Below are 23,070 nucleotides of genomic sequence, written 5' to 3'. Positions count from 1 at the left end.
CTTCCCCCCGGAACCGCAGCCGCAGACACCAGTGTTCCGGCCTCAAACCGGCCCTCCCGCTTTCCTCCGCCGGGGATTGGGGCTCAGGGGGCCCAATGGCGGGACGAGGCTGAAGGTGAACGCCTGACCGTCATGGCAGCAGACTGCGCTGGTATCGCCCTGAGTTGTCACGGCTGAGTCCCCACATGTAAAGCCCCTTGGCAGTGGGTCACCGCCAACTAAGGTGGCCGCCAGTCCCTTATTACAAGGATGTCCTTTATTTTTTCATCTCTGAACAAGATCGGGAGTTTTTGAGTGCTGCAAAAAGCAGCAAGAAATACCCCATGCGAATGTAGGTGAGTACTGCTTATTACTGATGATGATTGATTAATAATAATGATGATGATAATGTCGGGAGGAGGAGTGGGGCAGGAGTGCTAAGAAAACAGTCCCTTTTTTTTTGAAATGTTGGCAACCCTACTGTCAAGTGTCGCTGTGTCACGGCAACGATCACCACCAAGTGTCAAGGCAAAGTGTCATGGTAGCAGGTCACCACTAAGTGTCACTGTGTCATGGCAAAGCATCATGGCAGCAGCTACCACCAAGTGGTGTGGTAACGGATCACTGCCAAGAGTCACTGTGTCATGGCAACTGTCCACCACTAAGTGTCATGGTAACAGGTCACTGTCAAGAGTCACTGTGTCATGGCAAAGCATCATGGCAACAGTTACCACCACGTGGAATGGTAATGGGTCACTGTCATGTGTCACTGTGTCATGGCAATGGGTCACCACCAAGTATCATAGTGTCCTGGAGAAGCATTCACCTCACAGCAATGCATCCCTCCATCATGGCAGTGTGTCATGGAGAAATGTCACACCAAAGGGTCATAATGCCATAACAGAGCATCACCAGGCCATAGGAAAGCATCATAGCAAAGTGGCACCACATCACAGTGAAGTGTCACTGTGTCACGATAAAGAGTCACAACGAACTGTTGTGGAGAAACATCCCAATGAACCATCACCATGTTGGGGTAAAGCATAGCCATATCACGGTAAGTGCCACCAAACCACAGTGCAAAAATGTCACCAAATGTGGCTTAATGACTCAGCACTCCTGATGACAAGAATTCAGAATAATAAAATGCAGGGTCACACATTTTTTTAAACATTCCAAATTTGTAGGTGTGTTCAGGATACATTAGGATCCATAATTAAGGAGCTTGGCACATTTTCACTTATTTAAAGTGGGATGACCCTGGAAATTTTGGGGACAGGTGGGATTTCTTCTTGTTTGCTAGGTAGGGATTATTATCCCTATTCTACAGATGAGGAAATGGAGGCATGGACAATTTACATGACTGGCCCATGATCACACAGTGAGTTAGTGACAGAGCCAGGTACGGAACTCGGGGATTAGTCCAACATTCCAGCACAATCCAGCAGCCTAAGTAAACCTGAACTAATAATATTTTACATTTCTGGAGCACCATTCCTCCCAAAGAATGTTAAAGTACCCTACAAATTGCCACCTCTGCAACAAGTGTGTTGTGTTTTTTATTCTTTGCCTATCAGAATAACTTAAGATGCTCAGAATGACTCAAGACAATTCTCATCTCCACACCAAGCAATAACACTGGTGAGAGAACAGCAGATTTGTGTTGGGTCAAAAATGAAAGACGAGCAGTTGCAAGGCCTCATCTCAGGGTACTTCAATTGGACTCTGATTCTACAAAGACTTATGCCCCTTCTTAAGCATGACAACCCATTTCAAAACAAATGTGGGGCAGATCATTCAGCCCTTATCAGCTCAATGACTGATTATCAATTATTATATCAGTTTCACTAGGCTCTGGGAATTCAATGTGCATTGATGTGAATAAACAGAAGTATTTCCTGGTGATTAGAGCAGGAAACTGGGAATCAGGATTCCTGGATTCTGTTCCTGGTTCAGAGCCCCGACTTGCTGTATGGTCGTGGGCAAGTCATTAAATTGCTTTGTGCCTTGGTTTCCCCAGCCTGTAAAATGGAGATAGTATAACATCTATCTCACAGGAAAGACTGTCACCTCATTATTGTCAGAATTATATAGCTTTTCACAAGGCGTCCTGCAATTACAGCTGCCTATGGGTCCTGAATTCACTTTTGGGATCTGTGAAACATTATTCCTTTGAATCTCCAGGTGCTAAGGTAGCATTACAATCTTATGACTCATCCCCAGCCTAGCAATTTTGTCTTGAAAGTGGGATGATTGTGAGGTTTAATCAATGATTGCATAGTGCTTTGTGATCCCTTGATGAGGCAACCTAAGAATGCAAAGTGCTATCTTGTTAAAATTGCATCGCAAACTCAGCATCTCCTTAATTTATTAAATAAATGGAGTGGATTCAACTCCCTTCCTTTTTGATGAGTTACACTCACTTGGGGAGGTTTGATTGTGAAGTTTATATATCACTCTGCCTAGGGTGAGTTCTGCTCCACCACAGAAGTTGCTCCGGAAGCCCGCAGTGTGCAGATGCTGCACCATCCTGAGGAAACTGGTGTGGTGTGTGCCCTTTTTTGTGATCAGCCAACGCTACTCCCGTCTCCTCCTCCTCCTCATTGCTTTTAGCATGTCTTGCATATCAAGTGGGCAGTGGGAGGGAGCAGTCTGTGTGCTGTAGGGATTGTGATTGCACCCAGACACGATGGGAATGGGCAGAAGGAGAGAAGCTTCATGTGTCTTACAACCTTCTTGCTCACCTGGGTCCTGATCCAAAGTCCACTAAAGTCAACTTCATTTCAATTCAAGGAGACTTTATTGCCATGAAAAGCTATGCAAATAGTGTCAAAGTGTTTAAAAAAAAAAAGACAGACCCCCTCAGGTATCTATTATGGCAGGTACAACCCACCCACGAATGGGGCCACACTGTGTTTGGGGCTGGATCCCTTGCATCCATTGGTCATTACTGTCCATTCCCAATCAGGTGGCAGGTTGTTATGTGGTGTGCTGCCATTCCTTTTCTTGGGACAAGGTGTGTGAGGTAGTATCTTTTATTGGACCAACTTCTGTTCTCAACCAGAGAACAGAAATTGATCCAATAAAAGATATTACCTCACCCACCTTGTCTCTCCAATATCTTGGGGCTGACTTGGCTACAACAACACTGCATATCCCTTTTCTTGTTCTTGGGTCAGGCACAGTAGCAAGACTCCCATTCACTTGCAGTCAGGCCCCTGCTTAGTGGCTATGCACAGTCTAGTCCAAAATCTTGTGTGACTCCCAGAGACATCACTGACCTGAGAGGAATTTTAAAGAAAGCTCACTGACATGATACCAAGGGTTTGGAAATGGCTTTTAAATCCCTTCCCTAAAAATTAGTGTCAGGAGATGCAGGCTGGCATCATAAGGCTTTGATGATTCCTCCAGCCATATTCACCAGTGATTTCCCTCTAACTTCCAGCCTCAGTGGCATTGTGCACCCTGGAACCCTTGGCAGCAGGCCTGGTCCCTCAGCTGGCTGGGCAGAGCCATTCCGTGATGTCAGCCTTCCCTGGAATCCGGAGGAGAGTGAAGGTGGCACACAGAGAACTGTTGCTATGGCAACAGCAGAAGCTGTCTGCATCGGTGGGGCCAGGCAGGGCCGGGAATAGCTTTCTTGGGAGGTGAGGACATTCCCGCCGTGCGCAGGTTTGTGTGAGCCCTAGAGGGGCCCTAATTGTGTCTTGTTCAGTGTGGTCATTTAGGGCGTGATCCTGAGAATCTGCACGAGGGAGCTGTGGGACGTGCCAAGTGTGGTGCTTGTTGTCCCACAGCAGCCTGGGTCCAGTCGGGAGCCACTGAGAAGCATTTGAGCAGAGAACAATGAAGCTGCATGCACAAATCCAGTGTAGCAGGCCCCCATCTTGTGAGCTTCAGTGCCACTGTACAGGGGGCTTCCTCTTGGCAGCTGGCCCTTTGTCCTATGTTTTTCAACACAGTTACCCTGAAAACTGTGTGAGCATAGTACCTGCAGTTTCCACTGGGATCAGTGAGTCTGGGACACTCAGCACCAGTCAGGATCAGGTCCTTCTATGACATATCCTCCTCTAACATGGCTTTTCTTCTTAAATGTTTGTGCAAATGGCATTTTCCCATGGGCTGGAGAGAGAAGTAGCCTCACAGTAAGAATGTATTTGCCCTCTCATGAGAAAACAGAAACAAAATGGTTCCTGTCAGCTTACGTGACTTAAGTTGGGCCTGATGCAATTTCCAGGTGTGGTCCCTTCCTCTTGTGCAGTCCCACTGACTTCACTGGGACGCCACATAATCCTCTGTCCTCAATTAACTGAGTTAGACCTGGATCCTGGGAAAATACATGCAAACTGTGCCTAGAAAGTCCCTCTCTTATGGAGTACATAGATATTAAAGTCCCCGGTGTTTTTGTTCCTTAATCTCTAAGTGTTTGTGTATTTTAAATCTGTGGATAAGTGCTTTTGTGACAAAATGAAAATAAACAATGGCTATATAGATATAGATAGATAGATATTATAGCTGTCAAACGATTAAAAAATAATTGCAATTAATCATGAGAAAAATAGTTGAAATTAATCACAATTTTAATCACACTTAATAATAGAATACCAATTTAAATATATTATAAATATTTTGGATGTTTTTCTACATTTTCAAATATTGATTTCAGTTACAACCTAGAATACAAAGTGTACAGTGCTCATTTTATCTTATTTTATTACAAATATTCGCCATATAAAAAAGATTAAAAAGTATTTTTCAATTCACTTCATACAAGTATTGTAGTGCAGTCTCTTTATCATGAAAATGCAGCTTACAAATGTAGATTTTTTTTTACATAACTGCACTTAAAAACAAAAGAATGTAAAACTTTAGAGCCTACAAGTCCACTCAGTCCTACTTCTTGTTCAGCCAATTGGTAAGACAAACAAGTTTGTTTACATTTGCAGGGGATAATGCTGCCTGCTTCTTATTTACAATGTCACCTAAAAGTGAGAAAGTGTTGTAGCCAGCATTGCAAGGTATTTCCGTGCCAGATATGCCAAACATTTGTATGCCCAGGGCCAGTGCAACCATTAGGCGAACTCGGCGATCGCCTAGGGCGCCAAGATTTGGGGTCACCAAAAAGCGGTGCCCCAAATTTTTTTTACATTTTAACTTGTCTTCTCTCTGACGAGCACGGGTGCTGCCTGGCTGCCGCGCAGCGCACGGAGCCAGGGGACGGACTGGCGGGGCGGGGCCTGGCCTGGGCGCAGCTTTCACTGCGGCAGGCAGGGCAGCACCGCAGGCAGTAGCAGATTTACCATGGCGCCAGCTATGGTGCCAGGCCCACACTCCGAAGGGGCCCCAGCGGCCGCTCTTCTCCATCCCCCTCTCTCCCCTGCGGGGCAGAAGCTTGGTACTGCGGCTCCTGGGGCTCTGTCCTGCTCCAACAGGGCAGGCTGTGCTGGCAGCCAAGCTCCCCCCTCCCCCGCCTCTTCCCCCAGCTGTGCTGGGTTCCCGCCTCCCCCTCTCACTTCCTCTCCCTCCCTGCCACCAATCAGCTGTTGCCCTCCAGAGGGAGAGGGAGGAAGCGGAGAAGAGGCAGGGGCGGGGCCTTGGGGAAAGGGGTGGAATTGGGACATATCCCCTCCAGCCCCCTGCCATCAGCCGCTCAGGGCAGGGGGCTGGGAGCATCCCCATGACCCTAGCCCACACCCCCAGGCCTCTGCCCTGACTCCTCCACCCCCCAGGCCTCTGCCCTGACTCCTGCACACCTCCCCAGCCCTGACCCCTGCACCCCCCTCACACACACCCAGCCCTGACTCCTGCATCCCCTTTGCACCCTCCCAGCCCTCTTCCCTGACTCCTGCACCCCACTCACACACCCCCAGCCCTCTGTCCTGACTCCTGCACCCTCCCAGAACCCCATCCCTGACTCCTGCACCCCCCACAAATACCCAGCTGCCCCACACCCTATGCCCTGACTCCTGAACCCCCTCACACACACCCAGCCCCCAGTCCTGACTCCTGGACCCCCACATATATCCAGCCCCCCCACCTCATGCCCTGACTCCTGCACATCCCCACCCCCATCCTGAGCACCAAACAGGAGCTCCTGCACACCCCACTGCAGATATCCACCTGCACCCCTTGCACCGAATGGGAGCTGCCCCAGGTAAGCTCTCCACACCCAAACCTCCTGCCCCAACCCTGAGCCCCCTCCCTCATTCTAGCTCCTGGCCAGACCTTGCACCCCAACCCCCAGCCTGCTCCTACATCCTAACTCCCTCCCAGACCCTGCACTCCCACTCTCAGCTCCGTGCAGAGAGAGACGAAGAGAATGGGCTAGAACCGGGGAGAAGGTAGGTACCTGCTCTATGTGGGCAGGGGTGAGGGGGGGATCCTGTTTACCCCCTCCCCAGTCCTGCTGCGCTTGCAGTTTACTCCCGGCCCCTCCCTTACTCCAAGGACCAACCCTAGCTCCCGCCCCGCTGTGCTTTTGTCCCCAGCCCCTGCCTTGCTCCAGTCAGCAGGGACTGATCCTCCCCCCATGACCCAATGTGCTCATCTTGCCCCTGGCCCCTGCCTTGCTCCAGCTGGGGACCAATCCTTCCCCCGGACTATGCCCAGCTGTCAGGGTGGATAAAAATCAATGACTTAAAAAAAAATAAAAAAATTGGATTTTTTAAATTTAAATCGGATTTTTGAGGGAAAGAAACTATCTAAAATAGTTTTAATTAAGATACATTATATCATGGAATAGGAATTATAAATTCTAATTCTATAGTATGAGACAATATATTCATGTAATGTTTAAGAAAAGTTTTGTAAATGAGTTCTAATAGTTCATGGATTAGGGACCCAATCTTATGGGGCTCCAAAGGCTCCTGTATAGATTATATAGGTTAATTTTTCTATCTACCCCATGGGAGTCAGTGCTCAGTCTAGAGGATACCATCAGAGATGCTTAGTTTTGCAGTTCTCAAACTGTGGATTTGCGTCTCCAGAGGTAACATGCTTGTTAACAGCAAAAATGTTTTAAATAAAATAAATAAATAATATATAGGGGTGAGAAATAACAGACCTCAACTCTATTGTCCCTCTGTAAATTTGTGTACGCAAGGTCAATCCCTTACCTCTCTTTAAAAGTGAAAAGTTTCAAAAAGTTCAATGAATAGAAGATTGTTGGGGGCAAAATAGATCTGGACAAGGAGAAGAAGTCTGGAGATAAATGTGAGAAGTGAGGGACAAATGCTTTTTTGTTAAAATTTTATGTTTGCAGTTGAAGAAAAAAATCCAGAATACTTAACTTTGTTGTTTTAGTTAAGTAAAACAATTTAAATGTCTGTCTGGTGGTGTTCTCCTCCTAATACAGCCTGGTAAGAAAATCCTCCAAATATTAATGATTAACCTCTTGAATTGGAGATAGTTCACCTCCCAATGACTTCATAAATATCTGCTTCAATTATCTTTGATAAATGAAATAACCAATCAGAAAATGAATGATTGATATAGCTGTAATACTCATCTGAAAAGTTTTCAAAATAAATCATGGTTTAAAAATGTATAGTGTGTACCTTCTAAAAATGAAACCTACATCTCTCTGTGTTGTGAAGAATATGTATTAAGGTTATAACAACCAACAAGAATGCACTTTTATGTAGAAACCCAAGATTAAATCAAGTCTTCCTAACTAGTGATTTAAGTCATGATTTAAATCAAATCCACCCTGCCCGCTGTGCTCTTGCCTCTAGCCTCTTCATTCCCCGGGGGGGCCACAAATATGTTTGGTGCCGGGCCCACAAAAAGTTAATCCAGCCTGTGGGGAGCGCAGGGCCCAGCCTGCTCTGGGGCGGAGCACAGCCCCCGCGGGCCAGCGAGGTGGGCCAGGCTCGTCCCCCTAAGGTGGGACCCTTTGCGGAGCAGGGCCGTGGCGAGACCAGATGGGAGCTGCAGGTGGGCACTAGGGGGATGGAGCGGGACTCCTTGCCCAAAGCCTGAGGGTACCTGGGTACCTGCCGCTGCCTCCCCGTGTGCCCCCTGCAGCCTTCCCGCTGGTGCCCCAGCTCCCCATAGCAAGCAGCCTCGGAGACCCCTGCCTGCCCCCCTTATTCTACATTTGGTCCAGGACATTTTAAAATTTCTTGGGGCAGTTTACCCATCTCAGGATTTCTATGGGAAGTGCTCACCTGGAGCCACAGCTGGTCAATGCAGAGACAAGCGGGCACCAGTTACAGTGTTATAGCACCAGTTTGAGGCATTATAGTTACCAAACATGGAAACCTCCCCCTCTGGGTACCCAGAACGTGTGTGTGTGACGTAATTTTTCTCGTCATGCGCAGCCATTACCCGTTCTGACAGGCTGTTTATAATGCTAAGTTTACTAGTTTTCGGAGGTTGTCAACTGAGGCTAACTATTTTTGTTGAGTTGTTTCAGATTTAAGACTCTGGCAAGTGCTGCTGCATCATTTCGCTAATACTTTGTGTCAATTGTGTGTGTATGTTAAGTATTTGAGTGTATATGTTTATGTGCGAATATGCGTGTGTAGGTTGTTGAAATTCGTCATATTGATATTGTCATTGCCACTTTGTACCGTAGTGAAGCAGTACGAGGAAAGGGGGGGGGTGGCACAAGGTGGAAGTTTCGCCTAGGGCGCAAAATATCCTTGCACCGGCCCTGTGTATGCCCCTTCATGCTTGGACCTCCATGCCAGAGGACATGGTTTCATGCTGATGATTAAAAAAAATGTGTTAATTTCTGTTGGTGGCATCTGACTCAGATGATGCAAATGAAGGTCCATTGGTCTGCACTGCTTTGGATCCTTTTTATTTTACTGTGCAAATACTTGTAATAAAAAATAATATAAAGTGAGCACTGTATATTTTGTATTTCGTGTTGTAATTGAAATCAAAATATTTGAAAATGTAGACAAACATCCAAAATATTTATAATGCATTTAAATAGGTATTCCATTATTAACAGTGTGATTAAAACTGTGATTAATCATAACTATTTTTTAATTTAGTTAATTTTTGTGTTAATCGCTTGTGTTAACTGCAATTAATTGACAGTCCATATATATACAAAAAACAGTGTGTGCCCAGTTTCATGGGATTAAAAAGTATGTCCCTGTCCCCCAATCAATATCACTGTTGCTAGCTTCCTAGGGCTGTAATTAATTGCCTCACAACAACCTTGCAAGTTTACATTATTATCCCCAATTTACCAGTGGTGAAACCAACACATGGAGAAGTTATGTGACTTTTTCTGAGGTCACACAGGGCCTCATACAACGTCTACTGAAATCAATGGGAGTTTTTCCACTGATTTCAGTGGGTGATGGAGCAAGCCCATTGCTAATAAGTGACAAAGCAAGGTCTAGAACCCAGCAATCCCAACTTTCACTGGTCCGTTCTAATAATTAGTCTGTGCAGACTCCCCAGCAGCTGCAAGAAAATAGGAGCCCATGATTTTCAATACCAAAATATGAAATGGAGTACTTGTGGCATCTTAGAGACTAACAAATTTATTTGAGCATAAGCTTTTGTGAGCTACAGCTCACTTCATTGGGTGCATGCAGGTATGCATCCGATGAAGTGAGCTGTAGCTCACGAAAGCTTATGCTCAAATAAATTTGTTAGTCTCTAAAGTGCCACAAGTACTCCTTTTCTTTTTGCGGATAGAGACTAACACGGCTGCTACTCTGAATACCAAAATAATTATCCTTCTCCAGCAGCCCAGTTAGTAAAAGGTAAAACCATGAATTGCTATGTTTCATTTTAACCAGCAGGGGGAGCCAGTAATGGGATGAATATACAGTAATGGAAATAAATTGACACTGGGCAGAAAAAATTACATTTGAATACTTTATGTAAGGGCTACTAAGTTCAAAGAAAGTTCATTGTCTTGCTCATACCAAGTTCTGCCTGATGTATAAACTCATGGAAATCTGTCTTAATTTATCACAATGATCTGCACTTAATTGGTTGCTAGTTAATTTGATCTACTCTGCCTGAGTTAGGTGGCAAGCTCTTTTAAACACTACATTCTGCAAAACTGGCATGTGCATTGGTAACACTGTATCGCCAACCCCAAAGTTCAAAACTCATGAGCCTGACACACACACATCACAAAACTGGCTTTAAAATCATGAGATTTAAAAAAAAAAAAAAAGTAAACGTTAGGTTCTTGGTATTTGCCCCTCTGGGGTTTAAGCCATTAGGGTTGACATTTTCCAGCTGTACTCTGCAGCCATGAGGGATGAAGTGTACTTTGTTTTTTAAATGAAAGCTGAGATTCTCATGTAATATCATGGTTCCAACAGCTGGGGCTTTAAGAAAAATCACAAGACCAATGATAAAATAATGAAAGCTGGCCACACTGTAAATAAAAATAATACGTTCATATCAGGGAGGGTCATTGGTGAATATTGGATGTGCCCCATTCTATTTTGGAAAAGACCCAGGTTACAATCCTGGTGAATATATATATATATATATATATATATATATATATATATATATATATGGGCAAACCACAAAACCAATCAGCTGCTTTAAAGGATTCCATACTGTTTCTCCTTTTTTGGCAGACACTGCTCTAGAGACAATGGAGCTAGGAGAAGCAACACAGCCAGCAGATACAGGGGAGCCTAAGGAGCCAGAGTATTCTAACCCTCTCCTGAGGCCTGCTCTCACTGGAGATGTGGAGGGTGTGCAGCAGATTTTTGCTGACCCAGAAGATCCTGATGGTGAAAAGGCCATGCAACTTCTCATGGAAAAGGACATCATAGGGAGAGACCTACTGTATGCAACCAGCATGGCTGGACAGAGTGCAGTCATCAGAGCACTGGCAAAATACGGAGTGGTCATGAAGGATAAAACAGCCAGAGGTATGCTGCTGACCGCAGCGGGCAACGGATTAGGCCCCATACCTGCTCACTCCGGCCCTGACCCAGTTCCCATCCAAGCCAATGCATTGACTTCATTGGTGCAGGATCAGCCCTTCTGCTCCTTCAAGCTTAGCCTGACTTCTCTGAATTCACATTCACTTACTCCTTCCACCCTCCACTCTGCCTCTGTGAAGCTTGATCCAAGCACCACTGAGGTAATGGTATCCTTTCCATTGACTTCACTAGGCTTTGGATCTGACCCAAGATCCCCACGTGGCTTTATACTCACCTCCTCTCCAAGTTCACTCACCCCCCCTATCCTGACCTCTCCTCTGTTCCCTTCCTGTAACTCTCCACTGTTAGAAATTGATCTTCCTGTTCTGTTGTCCCAACTGCTTGGTCATCTCTCACTTCCTGCAACCTAAATTCTCTAACCCTCTTGCCGCAAAACTTCCCTTTCCTCTGTCGTACCACTGATTCCAGACTTCACATGCCTTTCCCCTCCCCTCCATGGCTGGCTCCTTCCCTGTACCTTTTGTCTGAGGATTGCCCTTGGCCACAGTTTTCTCGCCCCGCCTCCGACTCTGCTGTGCAGCACTGGTTAGTTCCTGACCTCCCCTCCAGTGGCAGCTGCATTACAGGGGGGTTTCACGTGTACTTAGCACTTTGGGAAGAAAGTTGCTCTGAAAATGCAAAGTATTATTAGCTGGCATTTGACCCCCAGCAAGATACCTCTCCCTTTGGTTCTGATGACTTCTCTATCATGCCACAGGTTACACACTCCTCCACTGTGCTGCGGCCTGGGGCCAGCTGGAGACTTTGAAAACTCTGGTAGAACTGGAAGCTGATATTCTAGCGATGACCTTCCGGGGTGAAAAGGCCCGAGATATAGCCGACCGTTATGGACAGACAGACTGCGTCGAATTCCTGGACTGGGCAGGTGAGACTGGTAATGCCCAACTACACAGGGGAGGTTGTGATCACCATGGGTTAGAGCCTCAGCTGGTGAAAGTCCATCAGAGCTCCACTGGAGGTGAATGAAGCTATGCTGATTTATACCAGCTGAAGATTTGACCCCCATGTCTGTAGGTCAAGTGAATTTTAAATACTACTCTAGGCCTGACCTGTAAGGTGATTGATCCAACAACAAATGCAGCTCCTAAGGTGAGATCTGCACCAGTAACTCTGTGGGTGGACCCTTGGTAGCTGCCCATGCCCTAAAGAAAGTCCTGGATAGCAGAAACATAAAGCATCAGGCTGAGGTTCTCTGGTCCTGCCAAGTGATGCTCAGTGCAGGACCAGAGGAAAAGGGACAAAGCTGGTTTACCCTGTCCATGCAGCTCCCTGACACGCAGAGTGGTCAGGGAGCAGTTTGGCCCCTGGTGTGACCCAGCAGCTGCAGTTCTAAGGGGCCATTCTAGCAGCCAGGGGTAGCTGGACACAGTGGCTCTCCAGTCATGGCCCCTGTTCCTTGGCCTTGCCCACTGTACTGGAGGAGATGGTGTACAGTGCTTATTCTGGTTCCATGCCATATGGGGATTCACCTTTGGCTAGAGGAGTCCCCAACTAGCTGGAATAAGGCAGCTTTCCAGCTGCCTTGCATTGAGGGAGTGGCTCAAAGCAGCTGGATCACAGGAGAGAACTGGGGCTTCTTTCTGCCCAGTACAATGTTATTTTACTGACGTTCCAAATTCAAACCGCTGTCACCATGCTTCTGAAAGACTTTTTTTAATAGTCCCTCTTTCTCCCCTCCTGCTTCCCCACCTTGTCCATGGGAATATCGACAGTGTTCAACTCTCAAACTGTCATCATTAGATAAACATTCAAACAAACAGCCATCGACTTCAGTCCTTGACCTCCCCACTCTCCTGCCTTCGCAATATCTTAGCAAAGAATATGTATAAACAATTATTAGAGCACGAAAATATGATTGTTGTCTGAGGAGGAGTCCTTTCGCTTATACTTCCTGCATCACAGTATCCATGCTGGAGCTGTGGCTGTACGGACAAATAGGGAAGATCTCTTCATCCTTAATTTCTTCTTCCTTCCTCTTCTTACTTAACTTCCGGTGCCTGGCTTCTTTCCTATGATGGTGGCATACGTACTTCAGGTATTTCATCATGATAGACGTGTTTGCCACCAGCCTGCAGAGCATTTTGTCGACGTTGCAGGTGCACTCAGCATGAAATTCTGTCGTGACAGAAACGGAAGAGGTCTCCACGGACACCTGGAAAGACAGAGCAGATGACATTGTGACAGTAATTCTTTTCATCGAGAGCCAAAAGCCATCAGCCTGGCTTTATTTCTTACTTACTAATTCAAGAGTCCACAGGCCAGATCTTCAGCTGGTGTAAGTCACCTCCACCGACGTCAGTGGAGTGACGCTGATTTACACCAGCCTGGGGATCTGGCCCATAGAATTGAGCAGAACTATTCTTCGTTACCCGAGCAGGGGATCTGATCCATGGACTTCAATGGAGGTATGCTGGTTTACAGCAGCCTGGGGATCTGATCCAGTCTGTTGTTCTCCAGAGATTTACTCTCTGCAAGTCGTTATAAGAAAACTTCAGACTTGTCCTCCCATACACCTGCTAAGGCTCCCACTGGGTTCTACCCTAGCTGTTACAGTACTTTCAAATGTCTCCATTGCCCATTCTAGGGCTTAAATCAATCTCTAACTCTTAGGGGTCTAGGATGAGACCTTCCTGGGGGCAGATCACCCCCACATCTGCCTACAGGAGGTTTCTTGCACCTTCCTCGCAAGTGTCTGGTTTTGCCAGAGACAGGAAGTCTGAGCCAGTCTGGCTGTTCCTATGTTATGTTCATGGTGCATGAGAGAAATTCTTGAGTGAACCCATGCTACGGAGTCCTTTGCCATTAGATTTAGTCTTCAGAATAGCAATTCAGTTTAAAATGATGAGGCCCAGTTGACCTGTCCCTTTAAAATCAGCCCTTTCCTCTTTGATGGTTCATGGAGAGGTTTCAAGCCTCTTGGAATGGTGCTGAAGAGGGAGCCAGAGCATTTTAAATGATCAACAAGTCAAGTTTCTTAAGCATCTTCTAGAGACTGCTGACGAAGGGTCTAATCCTGGGCCTGCTGAAGTCAATGGCAAAACTCTTCATCGGTTTGAGCAGGTGAGCTGTAAGGGCCACTTCCTGATGCACTTACACTGAGCTGTACCTTGCTTTGTGAATAGTCCCAATGACATACAGCGCTCTGCCCCAAAAGCACCAGGGTCCAGGTCCTCAAAGGTATCTAGGCTCCTAATTTCTATTGATTTCAGTGGAAGTTGGGAGCCAAAATACTTGGAGGACCTGCCCCAAGATCTGACTCCAACTGAAAGCCCATGTGCAAGTATGTTGCCTCACTGAGGGCACTGCGTGGTCTGAGTACAGGCGGCAGCCCTGCCATGCGGGCAAGCCGGAGGAAATCCTTGTACTTGGATTAATTAAGTGTTTGCAGCAGCAAGGCCCCAGGCATTGACTGTTTGGTGATCAACAACCATTTGGAGTGTTACCCGTATCATCTCTTCTCTGTTCCTTTCCTTACCTCTTCGGATTCAGAGAGCACCATTCAGTAACCCTAATCCAGTGGTTCTCAACCAGGGGTCTCCGGGGGACCATGGGCAGGTTTCAAGATGTGGGGGGCAGAAAGCCAAACCCCCACCATGCAGGACTGCAGCCTGGGGCCCTGAGCCCTACCACCCGGGGCTGAAGCCAAAGCCTGAGCAACTTAGCTTCATGGTGCCCCCTGTGGCGTAGGGCCCCGGGCAGTTGTTCTTCTTGTTACCCCTTAACGCTGGCCTTGGCTTTTATATGCAGAAAAACAGTTGTTGTGGCACAGGTGGGCTGTGGAATTTTTATAGCATTTTGGGAGGCCTCAGAAAGAGAAAGGTTGAGAACCTCTTCACTAACCACCACGGTAAACTCTCTGGGGCAGGGAAGTAAGAACATAAGAACAGCCATACTTGGTCAGACCAAAGGTCCATCCAGCCCAGTATCCTGTCTACTGACAGTGGCCAATGCCAGGTGCCCCAGAGGGAGTGAACCTAACAGGTAATGATCAAGTGATCTCTCTCCTGCCATCCATCTCACCCTCTGACAAACAGAGGCTAGCGACACCATTCCTTACCCATCCTGGCTAATAGCCATTAATGGACTTAACCTCCATGAATTTATCCACCTCTCTTTTAAACCCTGTTATAGTCCTTGCCTTCACAACCTCCTCAGGCAAGGAGTTCCACAGGTTGACTGTGTGCTGTGTGAAGAAGAACTTCCTTTTATTTGTTTTAAACCTACTGCCCATGAATTTCATTTGGTGGCCCCTAGTTCTTATATTATGGGAACAAGTAAATAACTTTTCCTTATTCACTTTCTCCACACCACTCATGATTTTGTATACCTCTATCATATCCGCCCTTAGTCTCCTCTTTTCCAAGCTGAAAAGTCCTAGCCTCTTTAATCTCTTCTCATATGGGGCCCATTCCAAACCCCTAATGATTTTAGTTCCCTTTTTCTGAACCTTTTCTAATGCCAGTATATCTTTTTTGAGATGAGGGGACCACATCTGTATGCAGTATTCAAGATGTGGGCATACCATGGATTTATATAAGGGCAATAAGATATTCTCCATCTTATTCTCTATCCCTTTTTTAATGATTCCTAACATCTTGTTTGCTTTTTTGACTGCCGCTGCACACTGCATGGACGTCTTCAGAGAACTATCCATGATGACTCCAAGATCTTTCTCCTGATTAGTTATAGGTAAATTAGCCGCCATCATATTGTATGTAAAGTTGGGGTTATTTTTTCCAGTGTGCATTACTTTACATTTATCCACATTAAACTATTTTTGTTTTACTACTGTCTGTACAGCACCTAGCACCATGGGACCCTGATCCTTTACTGGGGTCCATAAGTGCTACTCTAATACAAATAATAGTGATAGCATAAGGGTGGGCTTTCCCTAGACCTCTGGCCATATCCAGAGGACTCCCACCTCCCCCAGGAAATGGGACACAAGGCTCAGGGATGATCCAAGCCAAAGTGGTGGGTGCTATCCTAGGCTGGTTGCTATTTCCCACATTTAAGTGCTTTGACTCTAGCTGTTCATAGCCTCTAGTTGTATCATGGCACAAAACTCGACAGCTGACAACTGTCCCTGGCCCTCTGGCCAACACAGGATATTTCAACACCTAAATAAGTGGTCTGACTTCCCAAAGTGCCAAGCACACAGCAGAGCCCCTGGAGAGATGGGTACCATCAATGGGAGATCTTGAGTGCTTGGTATTTTTGACAATCAGGCCACTTTCAGAGTGTCCAAACATGGACTTAGCTTTAGGCTCCTATTTCTGAACCTCTTGGCCTTGGTGTCTTCAATGGCGCCTCAAAATGGAGGCACCCAAAATTAGCAGACACATTTGAAAAGTTAGGCTTAAGTGACTTGCTCAAGGCCACCCAGTGAGTCAGTAGCAGAGTTAGTCAATTTCCAGTCCCATGCTCTAATCTAACCAGCATCATTCCTACCTTGCTCATTTACATCACTCACCTTCTTCTGCGGTCTTCTCAATTTGCTCCAAAGACAGCGTACACATAAGCCCCCTAGGAGGAAAAGTATAACTTTGCAGCTGGCACACAGAACCTCCAAGCATCCTTTGGCTATTTCCAGGTGAGTAAAGCAGTGAGATAGTTGGTCCAGAGGGTAGGGCAGGCAGTTAGATTGAAGCGGAGTTCCAAGCTGCAGTTGCTCCAGATCCTCTGGAAGAATTTCCCATCCAACTCTGACCCAGCTTGGGCGATCACAAAGGCAGAGGCTGTCTTGGAACAAGACGACAATCCAGACAGGAAAGACTAGGGAGGCGCCTCGGACGAACATGGTCTTTTTTTAAGAGGAAAGGTCTCCAGTGACTTGATTGTCAGCATGTACCAACTGCAGCCAGAGATGCAACAGCAAATAGTCTTTAAAGTTCATACTGTAGTGCCTTGGATGGATTTTAAGCAAATGAAACCCTCCACCCTGGCGTTTCGTGGCTTGGGACCAAGCTCCAGTCCTGAGTGCCAGAGAAGTTGTCGGCTGGTGACATCATCAGCCAGTGGCGTTTGCTTTCAAGAAAGGTATTGTGATGTCATAAAGATCTCAAAGCTTTTCTCAGGGGGCACCGTACGGAGTTAAAGATATAAGCAGCCTAACATGGTCTAGCAGCGAGAGTGGGGAAGGGGGAGTTAGAAAGACTGACTTCTAATCCCAGCTCTGCAACTGATTTAGCCGCTCTGTGACTCAGTTCCCCGTTTGTAAAATGGAGATAATATTGACCCATTTTGTACAGTGCTTTGAAATCTCCAGGTGAAAGGAGCTATGAAGTGCAAACTATTATTAATACAGATGTTTGACTTGCCAAGGATGCCGTGCTAGTCCAGCCAGTTATAACTATGGAACTAGGTAACATGAGAACCCATGTGCACACAACGAGTCTTGTTGGAGTCACAGCTCCTTGTGTGAGTAACTGCTCTGTTATGAGTCAGGGGTTCACCGTCTGGCCCCCCAACGACTTGGTCAGGGCAGAGCTCGGCGTTGTGCTCTTTCGAAGACGCGCAGGTTTGCCAGTGACTGACCCCTCAGGTTTATACCCTTAATGTAGGTGTGACCCTGTGGGAGGCTGAGCTCTTGGGACTTCCCCTGAAGTCCAGGGGAGCTAGGAGCACCCACCACCTCACAGGAGCAAGCCCATCATTTCTAGATCCTTAGCTGGCATAAATTGGCATTGAAGGCAGTGATTTACACCAGCTGAGGATCTGTCCTGTTGTGCCTTGTTTCCCAATCTGTAAAATGGGACAATAGACTTATCTATCTCCCGGGAGTGTGGTGAGGCTCCATTCGTTAATATTTATAAACCCCAAGGGCTTCCAAGGAAGGGCAAATAATTAGTACCTAAATAGCTTTAAAGCAGTCTGGATCAACATGGGACACAAGGCTGGTTCCTTTTGTGTAGCAGTCTGTCTCTCTATAAGCCCCTGCCTCGTTCTGTGAGTACTTCCCCATGACTAACCTCACGTGTGTCCTGTTTCGCAGAAGCTAAGCAGGCTCTGCGGACGTTCATTGCCCACATCCAGGCAACGATTGCAGACCCAGAAAAGGTGCAGGGAAGGCTGAACAAGGAAGACAAGGTACAATGCAGAGCTCTTATCAGGAGAACCGACCTATTTGCAGTAAACTTTAGAACTGCCTTCTTGATTCCATGTGGGGATATGTTTTCTGCTCACACCGCCCTTTGCAGAAAGGCTTCCCCAGCCAAAGGGGTGGAGACTACACTCAGCAGTGCTTGCAATGGGGAGCAGATCAGCGTATGAATGGTAGTACTTTGTTATCCTGCTGGAGAAGGTGCTGGATAAACACAAAGGCTCAGATCCCAAAGGTATTTGGGTGTCTAACTCCCATGGATTTCAATGGGAGTTGGACACCTAAATCCCTTTGAGGATCTGAGCCCAAATGCTTTGCACTTATGAATGAAGCCTTATAGGTCCTGTGCGAGGTGAGCGTTATCCCCATTTACAGATGGGGAAAGCGACCCGTGGAGAGGTGAAGTGGTTATTTCAAGGTTACACAGGGAGACCGTGCTCCTCCCTCCTGCTCTAGCCCTTTCACTGCACTCTTAGTGCTGGATCGCTTGGCACCTCGTGTTGCTTTGCAGCATCTCCTGTAGCCCAACAGCGTTTATGGGCTCTGAAGAGAGTTGCGCCCAGTTCTCCTGAGCCGAGAGGCTCAGCAAGAGTGACCGTCCGGTTCTGGATGATATCTTGGGAGCTCCTGGCTCCCAGTCCTGTGACCTGATCACTACACCATACCTCTCTCTTCAATTAACTGATACAAACTTAATCAATGTGCCTTATTTGTAACTCCTAACAGGAGAGACCAGATTTAGTTCAAGGCCAACGTTGCATCCTCTCTTTTGTGGCTGGCAGAGGCAGGCATGTAAGAAATCGCACAGGCAGTTTGACCCTGGGTTGCTACCTGGTCTTCTGATTGGTTGAGAGGGGCCACTCGTAACATCATCTAAAATGAAGTACCATATATATTCGTTCATAAGCCGAATATTTTTGGTAAAGAAAAGTGACGCATCAAAAAGCTGGGGTCGGCTTATGAACAGGTCTACACCAAAATTTGATGATTTTAAACTCTATGAAATCATTGAATTGAATATCTAATACATTGTAGTTTTGTTTACCTGGAGTGGCTGCAGGCATGGAGACCCTCAGTTCCCTGTGGCCGCAGTTCACCGCCATTGGCTGGGAACGGTGAACCACGGCCACAGGGAGCTGAGCGGCTCCATACCTGTGAACACTCCAGGTAAACAAAACGTCCCGATCCACCAGTGGCTTACCCTGATGGGCTAGGAGCCAAACCCTGAAATATAGGGTCGGCTTATGAAAGAGTAATACAGATTTTACTATTTTTACCTATCCATCTTGGGGGTCGGCTTATAAACGAACTGGCTAATGAACAAGTATATACTGTAATTGATTTCCAGAGTTCACCTTCTAAAGGTTAATGTCCCTTGTCTCTTCTACAGAACATGTCTCTCAGCGCCTGTCGTGTAAAATCTGACTGGCTTGAGAACACCAAGGAGCCCACCAGACAAGACTTTCTGGATCAGAAGCAGCAGCTGGAAGATATCATGCTTCCCATCTTCACAAAGCTGGCCACGCCCCGTGAGTATTGGGGATACAGAGCCCATAGCCTTACGGGCAGGATGAATCTGTTATATGATTTTCAATATCTATATGTAATAATGATAAATACATAATAATAATAATTAATGGACATTAGTAAATTACTGAAAAAGAAATTCAAATAGTCATAGCCACTGAATACAGGGTGGGCTCTTGAGTGACCATATCAATTAAAATGGTATACATGTGTTGCCCTACACAACATAGTATATGATATTTCTAGGACAAGACTACCTTAGGGAGTGCGGTGGCGGAAAGATTATGGGCCCCATTTTCTGGTCCTTTAGGGTAGCTTTATGCTGGTCTCCACCCCTGCTGACTGGAGGGCGGGGAGGGAGGGATGAACACCTCCGTCCTTGTATGTACAGAAGGTGCATAGACTCCAGGCAGACAGGTGCCATAATGGAATGCGGGTGGAGAGATGGAAACCTGAGACGGGGAGGAATGGATCTGAAGAGTTATTCACTGTTGAGTTAGGAATGTGAGAAGGACACGCCAGAGGCCAAAGAACCTCCTAAGGATGCAGGGGGCTCTTTTCCTCCCACTGCCGGGAAATCCTGGATTTCCTTGCTCAAACGTATCCCATCCCTGATTATCCCTGGCTCAGACGCCCTCCCACTCCCCGCCAGCATCCCACAGTCACCCAGCCTTTTGACCCCTGCCACCCAAATCCTGATCTTGGAGCCACATAAAACCCTAGGGCCAGCACCTCCAAACTCATCACTGCCTCCGACCAGAGCCCTCCCTAAGTGCTCCCACTCCCCGCTTCTCTCCTCTATCGAAACCCCTGCTCTCCAGCCCAGGCCACAGGCTCTGCTTTCCTCAATATCTGAATCCCTGGACTGCCCTAATCTTCCCACTCAGTCCCCGCTTCCTGGCTAGTCTTTTCCCAGCCATCTGCTGTCATGAGAATGAAGCCAGAGAGGACTGTAAAGCTGAAGGGGCAGGGAAGCAAGTGATGGGGAAGAGACCCTGCAAGCTCTAAGGCAGTCGCTCTGCATGTGCCAGCTGTGCTGGACCTCCCCTTAGACACCAAAGGAAATTCCCAGACAAAGACTTTGTTAGCTGGAGTTAAGACGGAGAGCATGTCAGAGACTTCAGACTAAAACCCCTCCCAGGGACTAAAAGCCCTGAGATTCAATAGCTCTGATGAGGAAGGGACACACGGCAAGGGAATGGTCATTCAGCTTTGCTGTCAAAAGGGACAAGAGCACATAGCCCTGTCTCTAGGTCTGGTGATGATGTTGACAGTTTCCTCAGCTCTCTCAGCTGCAATGCATTGTATTTTTGCTGTATCCATTAGTCTGTAACTGCACTAGAAGAGGCAGTATTAGAACGCAATGAAGCATCACTTGGAAATCTGCTGTCTTGCAGGTCCTCTGACAGCGAAGAGCACCAGGTCGGCGCTGAACTGCAGCAAAATCTGAAGCTTCATTTCCACAGCTCCTGCCTGTCTCGGGGTCTTATATTTTTTTAAGCCTCACACATATATAGTCATTAATCTGAACATGCAGCCCGAGAGCCAAACTTTGGTATTTCCAGGACAAGATTACCTGAGGGTGTGCGGTGGCAGAAGGATTATGGGAGAGGCTGGATCCACATGCAGACGCAGCAGCATGGACCCATCTGTGATTAGTTTCTAAATGCCAAGATAGCAAGGTTGTTTGCGGTTCGTGGAAGGTCAGATGAGGTGCTGGCTACCCTACATTACCGGAGTCTGTGGCACTTTAAATTGAATTCAACGAGACTTTATTGGCATGACAAGCTTCACAAGTGTTGCCAAAGCATAAGAAAGGGACAGACTCCTCAGGACTCTGTCAGAGGCAGGGATGACCCACTCGTGATGAGATTAGACACTGTCTTTGGGGTTAGATGTCCTGTAGCTAGGTGTCATAGCTGGCCCTTTCTGATCCAGAGGCTGGTTGTTTCAGCACCTCAGTAATGTAGAGGCTGATCTTGACGTGCTGAGCACCTGCAACTCCCAGTGACTCCAATAGGGGCAGCCCTTCTCAGGGGCAGGGTTTTCATTATAGTGGTTTTTTTCCACCACAAGTCTACTAATTGCAGACCTGCCTGAGATCCCCAGCGCCTGCTCACCCTGAACTTTCCACTTTAAAAAAATGAGCCTGACCTTGCAGTTCCTCTTTGATGCTTTCCCAGGTGTAGCTGTTGTCCCAGATGGCAGAAAACCTTCTGACGATCATGCCTCCTGACACAGGAAGGACAAAGCACAGCTGGACTGTCAGGCTCCCTCTCCCACTTCAGTTATTACTATAGGGCCCTAGTCATGTGAGGTGCTTTGCAAACATAGACGGCAAAGGCCCTGTCCTGGAGAGTTTGCAATCTAAAAATAGCAAAGTCTCTCACTTGTCCCTCCCTCGAATCAACGGGTGTAGTTTAAAATCCTGCAGCCGAGCATGTGCTGGAGGCTGTGCTCTGGCTACCCTGGCTGTCCTTTGCAGAGCTTCTGGGGTTTTTTTCCCATGCTGGTTTAAACCTCAGTCTCATTCTTGTTCAGGTCAAGGCCGTTCTGTGACGGGGATGAGGGCTCGGCCTACGTGTGCTCATTGTGTTCTGGACCAAACGTGGGTGGTCCCCAAGGGTTATGCTGGGGCACCTTTCCCTGGCTGGAATCGCCTGGGTGCCAGAGCCTCAGTGATTTGCCTCCCATTCTGTAGTGCTACATGTTTTCCACAAGCACAGTGCTCACAAGAGGCTTTCAGCCAGGATCCCTCAAAATGAATTCCATCCGTTCAGCTGGCTAGTGGAGCCAGCACATGGCTGCTCAGACAATCTCCTTGATGATGCAAAAAATTAATCAAATAGCATAAAAGCTCCTCGGCCATCCAGCATGACTCACTGTCATGGCAGCAGGCAGAAAGCCAGCTTGCACCAAACATGCTGTAAAATGAGTCAAATCCACTGCGGTAGGAGCCGCTGCTTTTGATTACTTAGCTGTCCTGTGCATGCACCCTTCATTTGAGCTCTGCCTGGGTTCCTAAGGCAAGCTGGTGGGTAAGTCAGGGAACAGCTATGTTTGGCCCCTCTGTTGCCACAGGCACCTTATAAAATGCCCTCTTTAAAAAGTGTACCTGTCCGTTCACTCCAGGTGCAGTTCAGCCTATGTGGATAGCCACTGCAAAGCTCATGCCTCACTTAAACCTGACTTTGAAGGTTTAAGTGGAGCATAGGCCTTGCACTGGCTCTCTGCGTGAGGGGAGGAGAATGTCACAAAGAGCTGACACATTGCTAAGCAAGAGGACGTGACCCTCAAGTGTCAGTGTAAAGGACTTGCTGAAGGGGGCCCTGTGAATGACTACCTTAGATGCACCTGTATATGTGGCTCTGAGTCTGCTCCGAGCGTCCCATCCTGGAGCTGTGTGACTCCTCAGAAACTATTCCAGCAGCTACAGCTGCTAGATCTCTTTGTAGCTGCCAGTTAACAAGCTGAACTCACTTGGAGGTAATAAAACCTGTTCTGCTCTCGGTTAAA

At 47.1% G+C, this 23,070-nt stretch overlaps 2 protein-coding genes across 5 annotated transcripts; one reads left to right on the top strand and one right to left on the bottom strand.

Moving 5' to 3' along the window:
* Positions 1 to 8: 8 nt before the first annotated feature.
* On the top strand, positions 9 to 23,070 carry ANKRD45 (ankyrin repeat domain 45). 4 transcript variants are annotated; one of them, XM_048860366.2, is made up of 7 exons: positions 11 to 335; positions 3,425 to 3,626; positions 10,551 to 10,850; positions 11,623 to 11,790; positions 17,920 to 18,014; positions 19,418 to 19,556; positions 20,952 to 23,070. In XM_048860366.2, exons 3-7 carry the CDS (start codon positions 10,568 to 10,570, stop codon positions 21,002 to 21,004), a joined length of 738 nt encoding a protein of 245 aa, XP_048716323.2. In that variant the 5' UTR covers positions 11 to 335; positions 3,425 to 3,626; positions 10,551 to 10,567; the 3' UTR covers positions 21,005 to 23,070. The 4 variants fall into 4 exon arrangements, with proteins under 4 accessions (XP_048716326.2, XP_048716323.2, XP_048716324.2 ...); XM_048860367.2 differs by having other exon boundaries at positions 12 to 331; positions 3,425 to 3,651; XM_048860368.2 differs by having other exon boundaries at positions 12 to 335; positions 3,425 to 3,651.
* On the bottom strand, positions 12,107 to 16,856 carry TEX50 (testis expressed 50). The gene is made up of 2 exons (XM_048860370.2): positions 16,399 to 16,856; positions 12,107 to 13,077 (listed from the first exon to the last, which is right to left on the bottom strand). The coding sequence occupies exons 1-2, from the start codon at positions 16,723 to 16,725 to the stop codon at positions 12,808 to 12,810; spliced, it is 597 nt and encodes a 198-aa protein (XP_048716327.1). The 5' UTR covers positions 16,726 to 16,856; the 3' UTR covers positions 12,107 to 12,807.

This window comes from Caretta caretta, chromosome 8 (assembly GCF_965140235.1).
Source record: "Caretta caretta isolate rCarCar2 chromosome 8, rCarCar1.hap1, whole genome shotgun sequence".
NCBI lineage: Eukaryota > Metazoa > Chordata > Testudines > Cheloniidae > Caretta > Caretta caretta.
The sequence above is the reverse complement of the archived record's forward strand: the minus strand, read 5'-3'. Positions and strand labels throughout refer to the sequence as shown.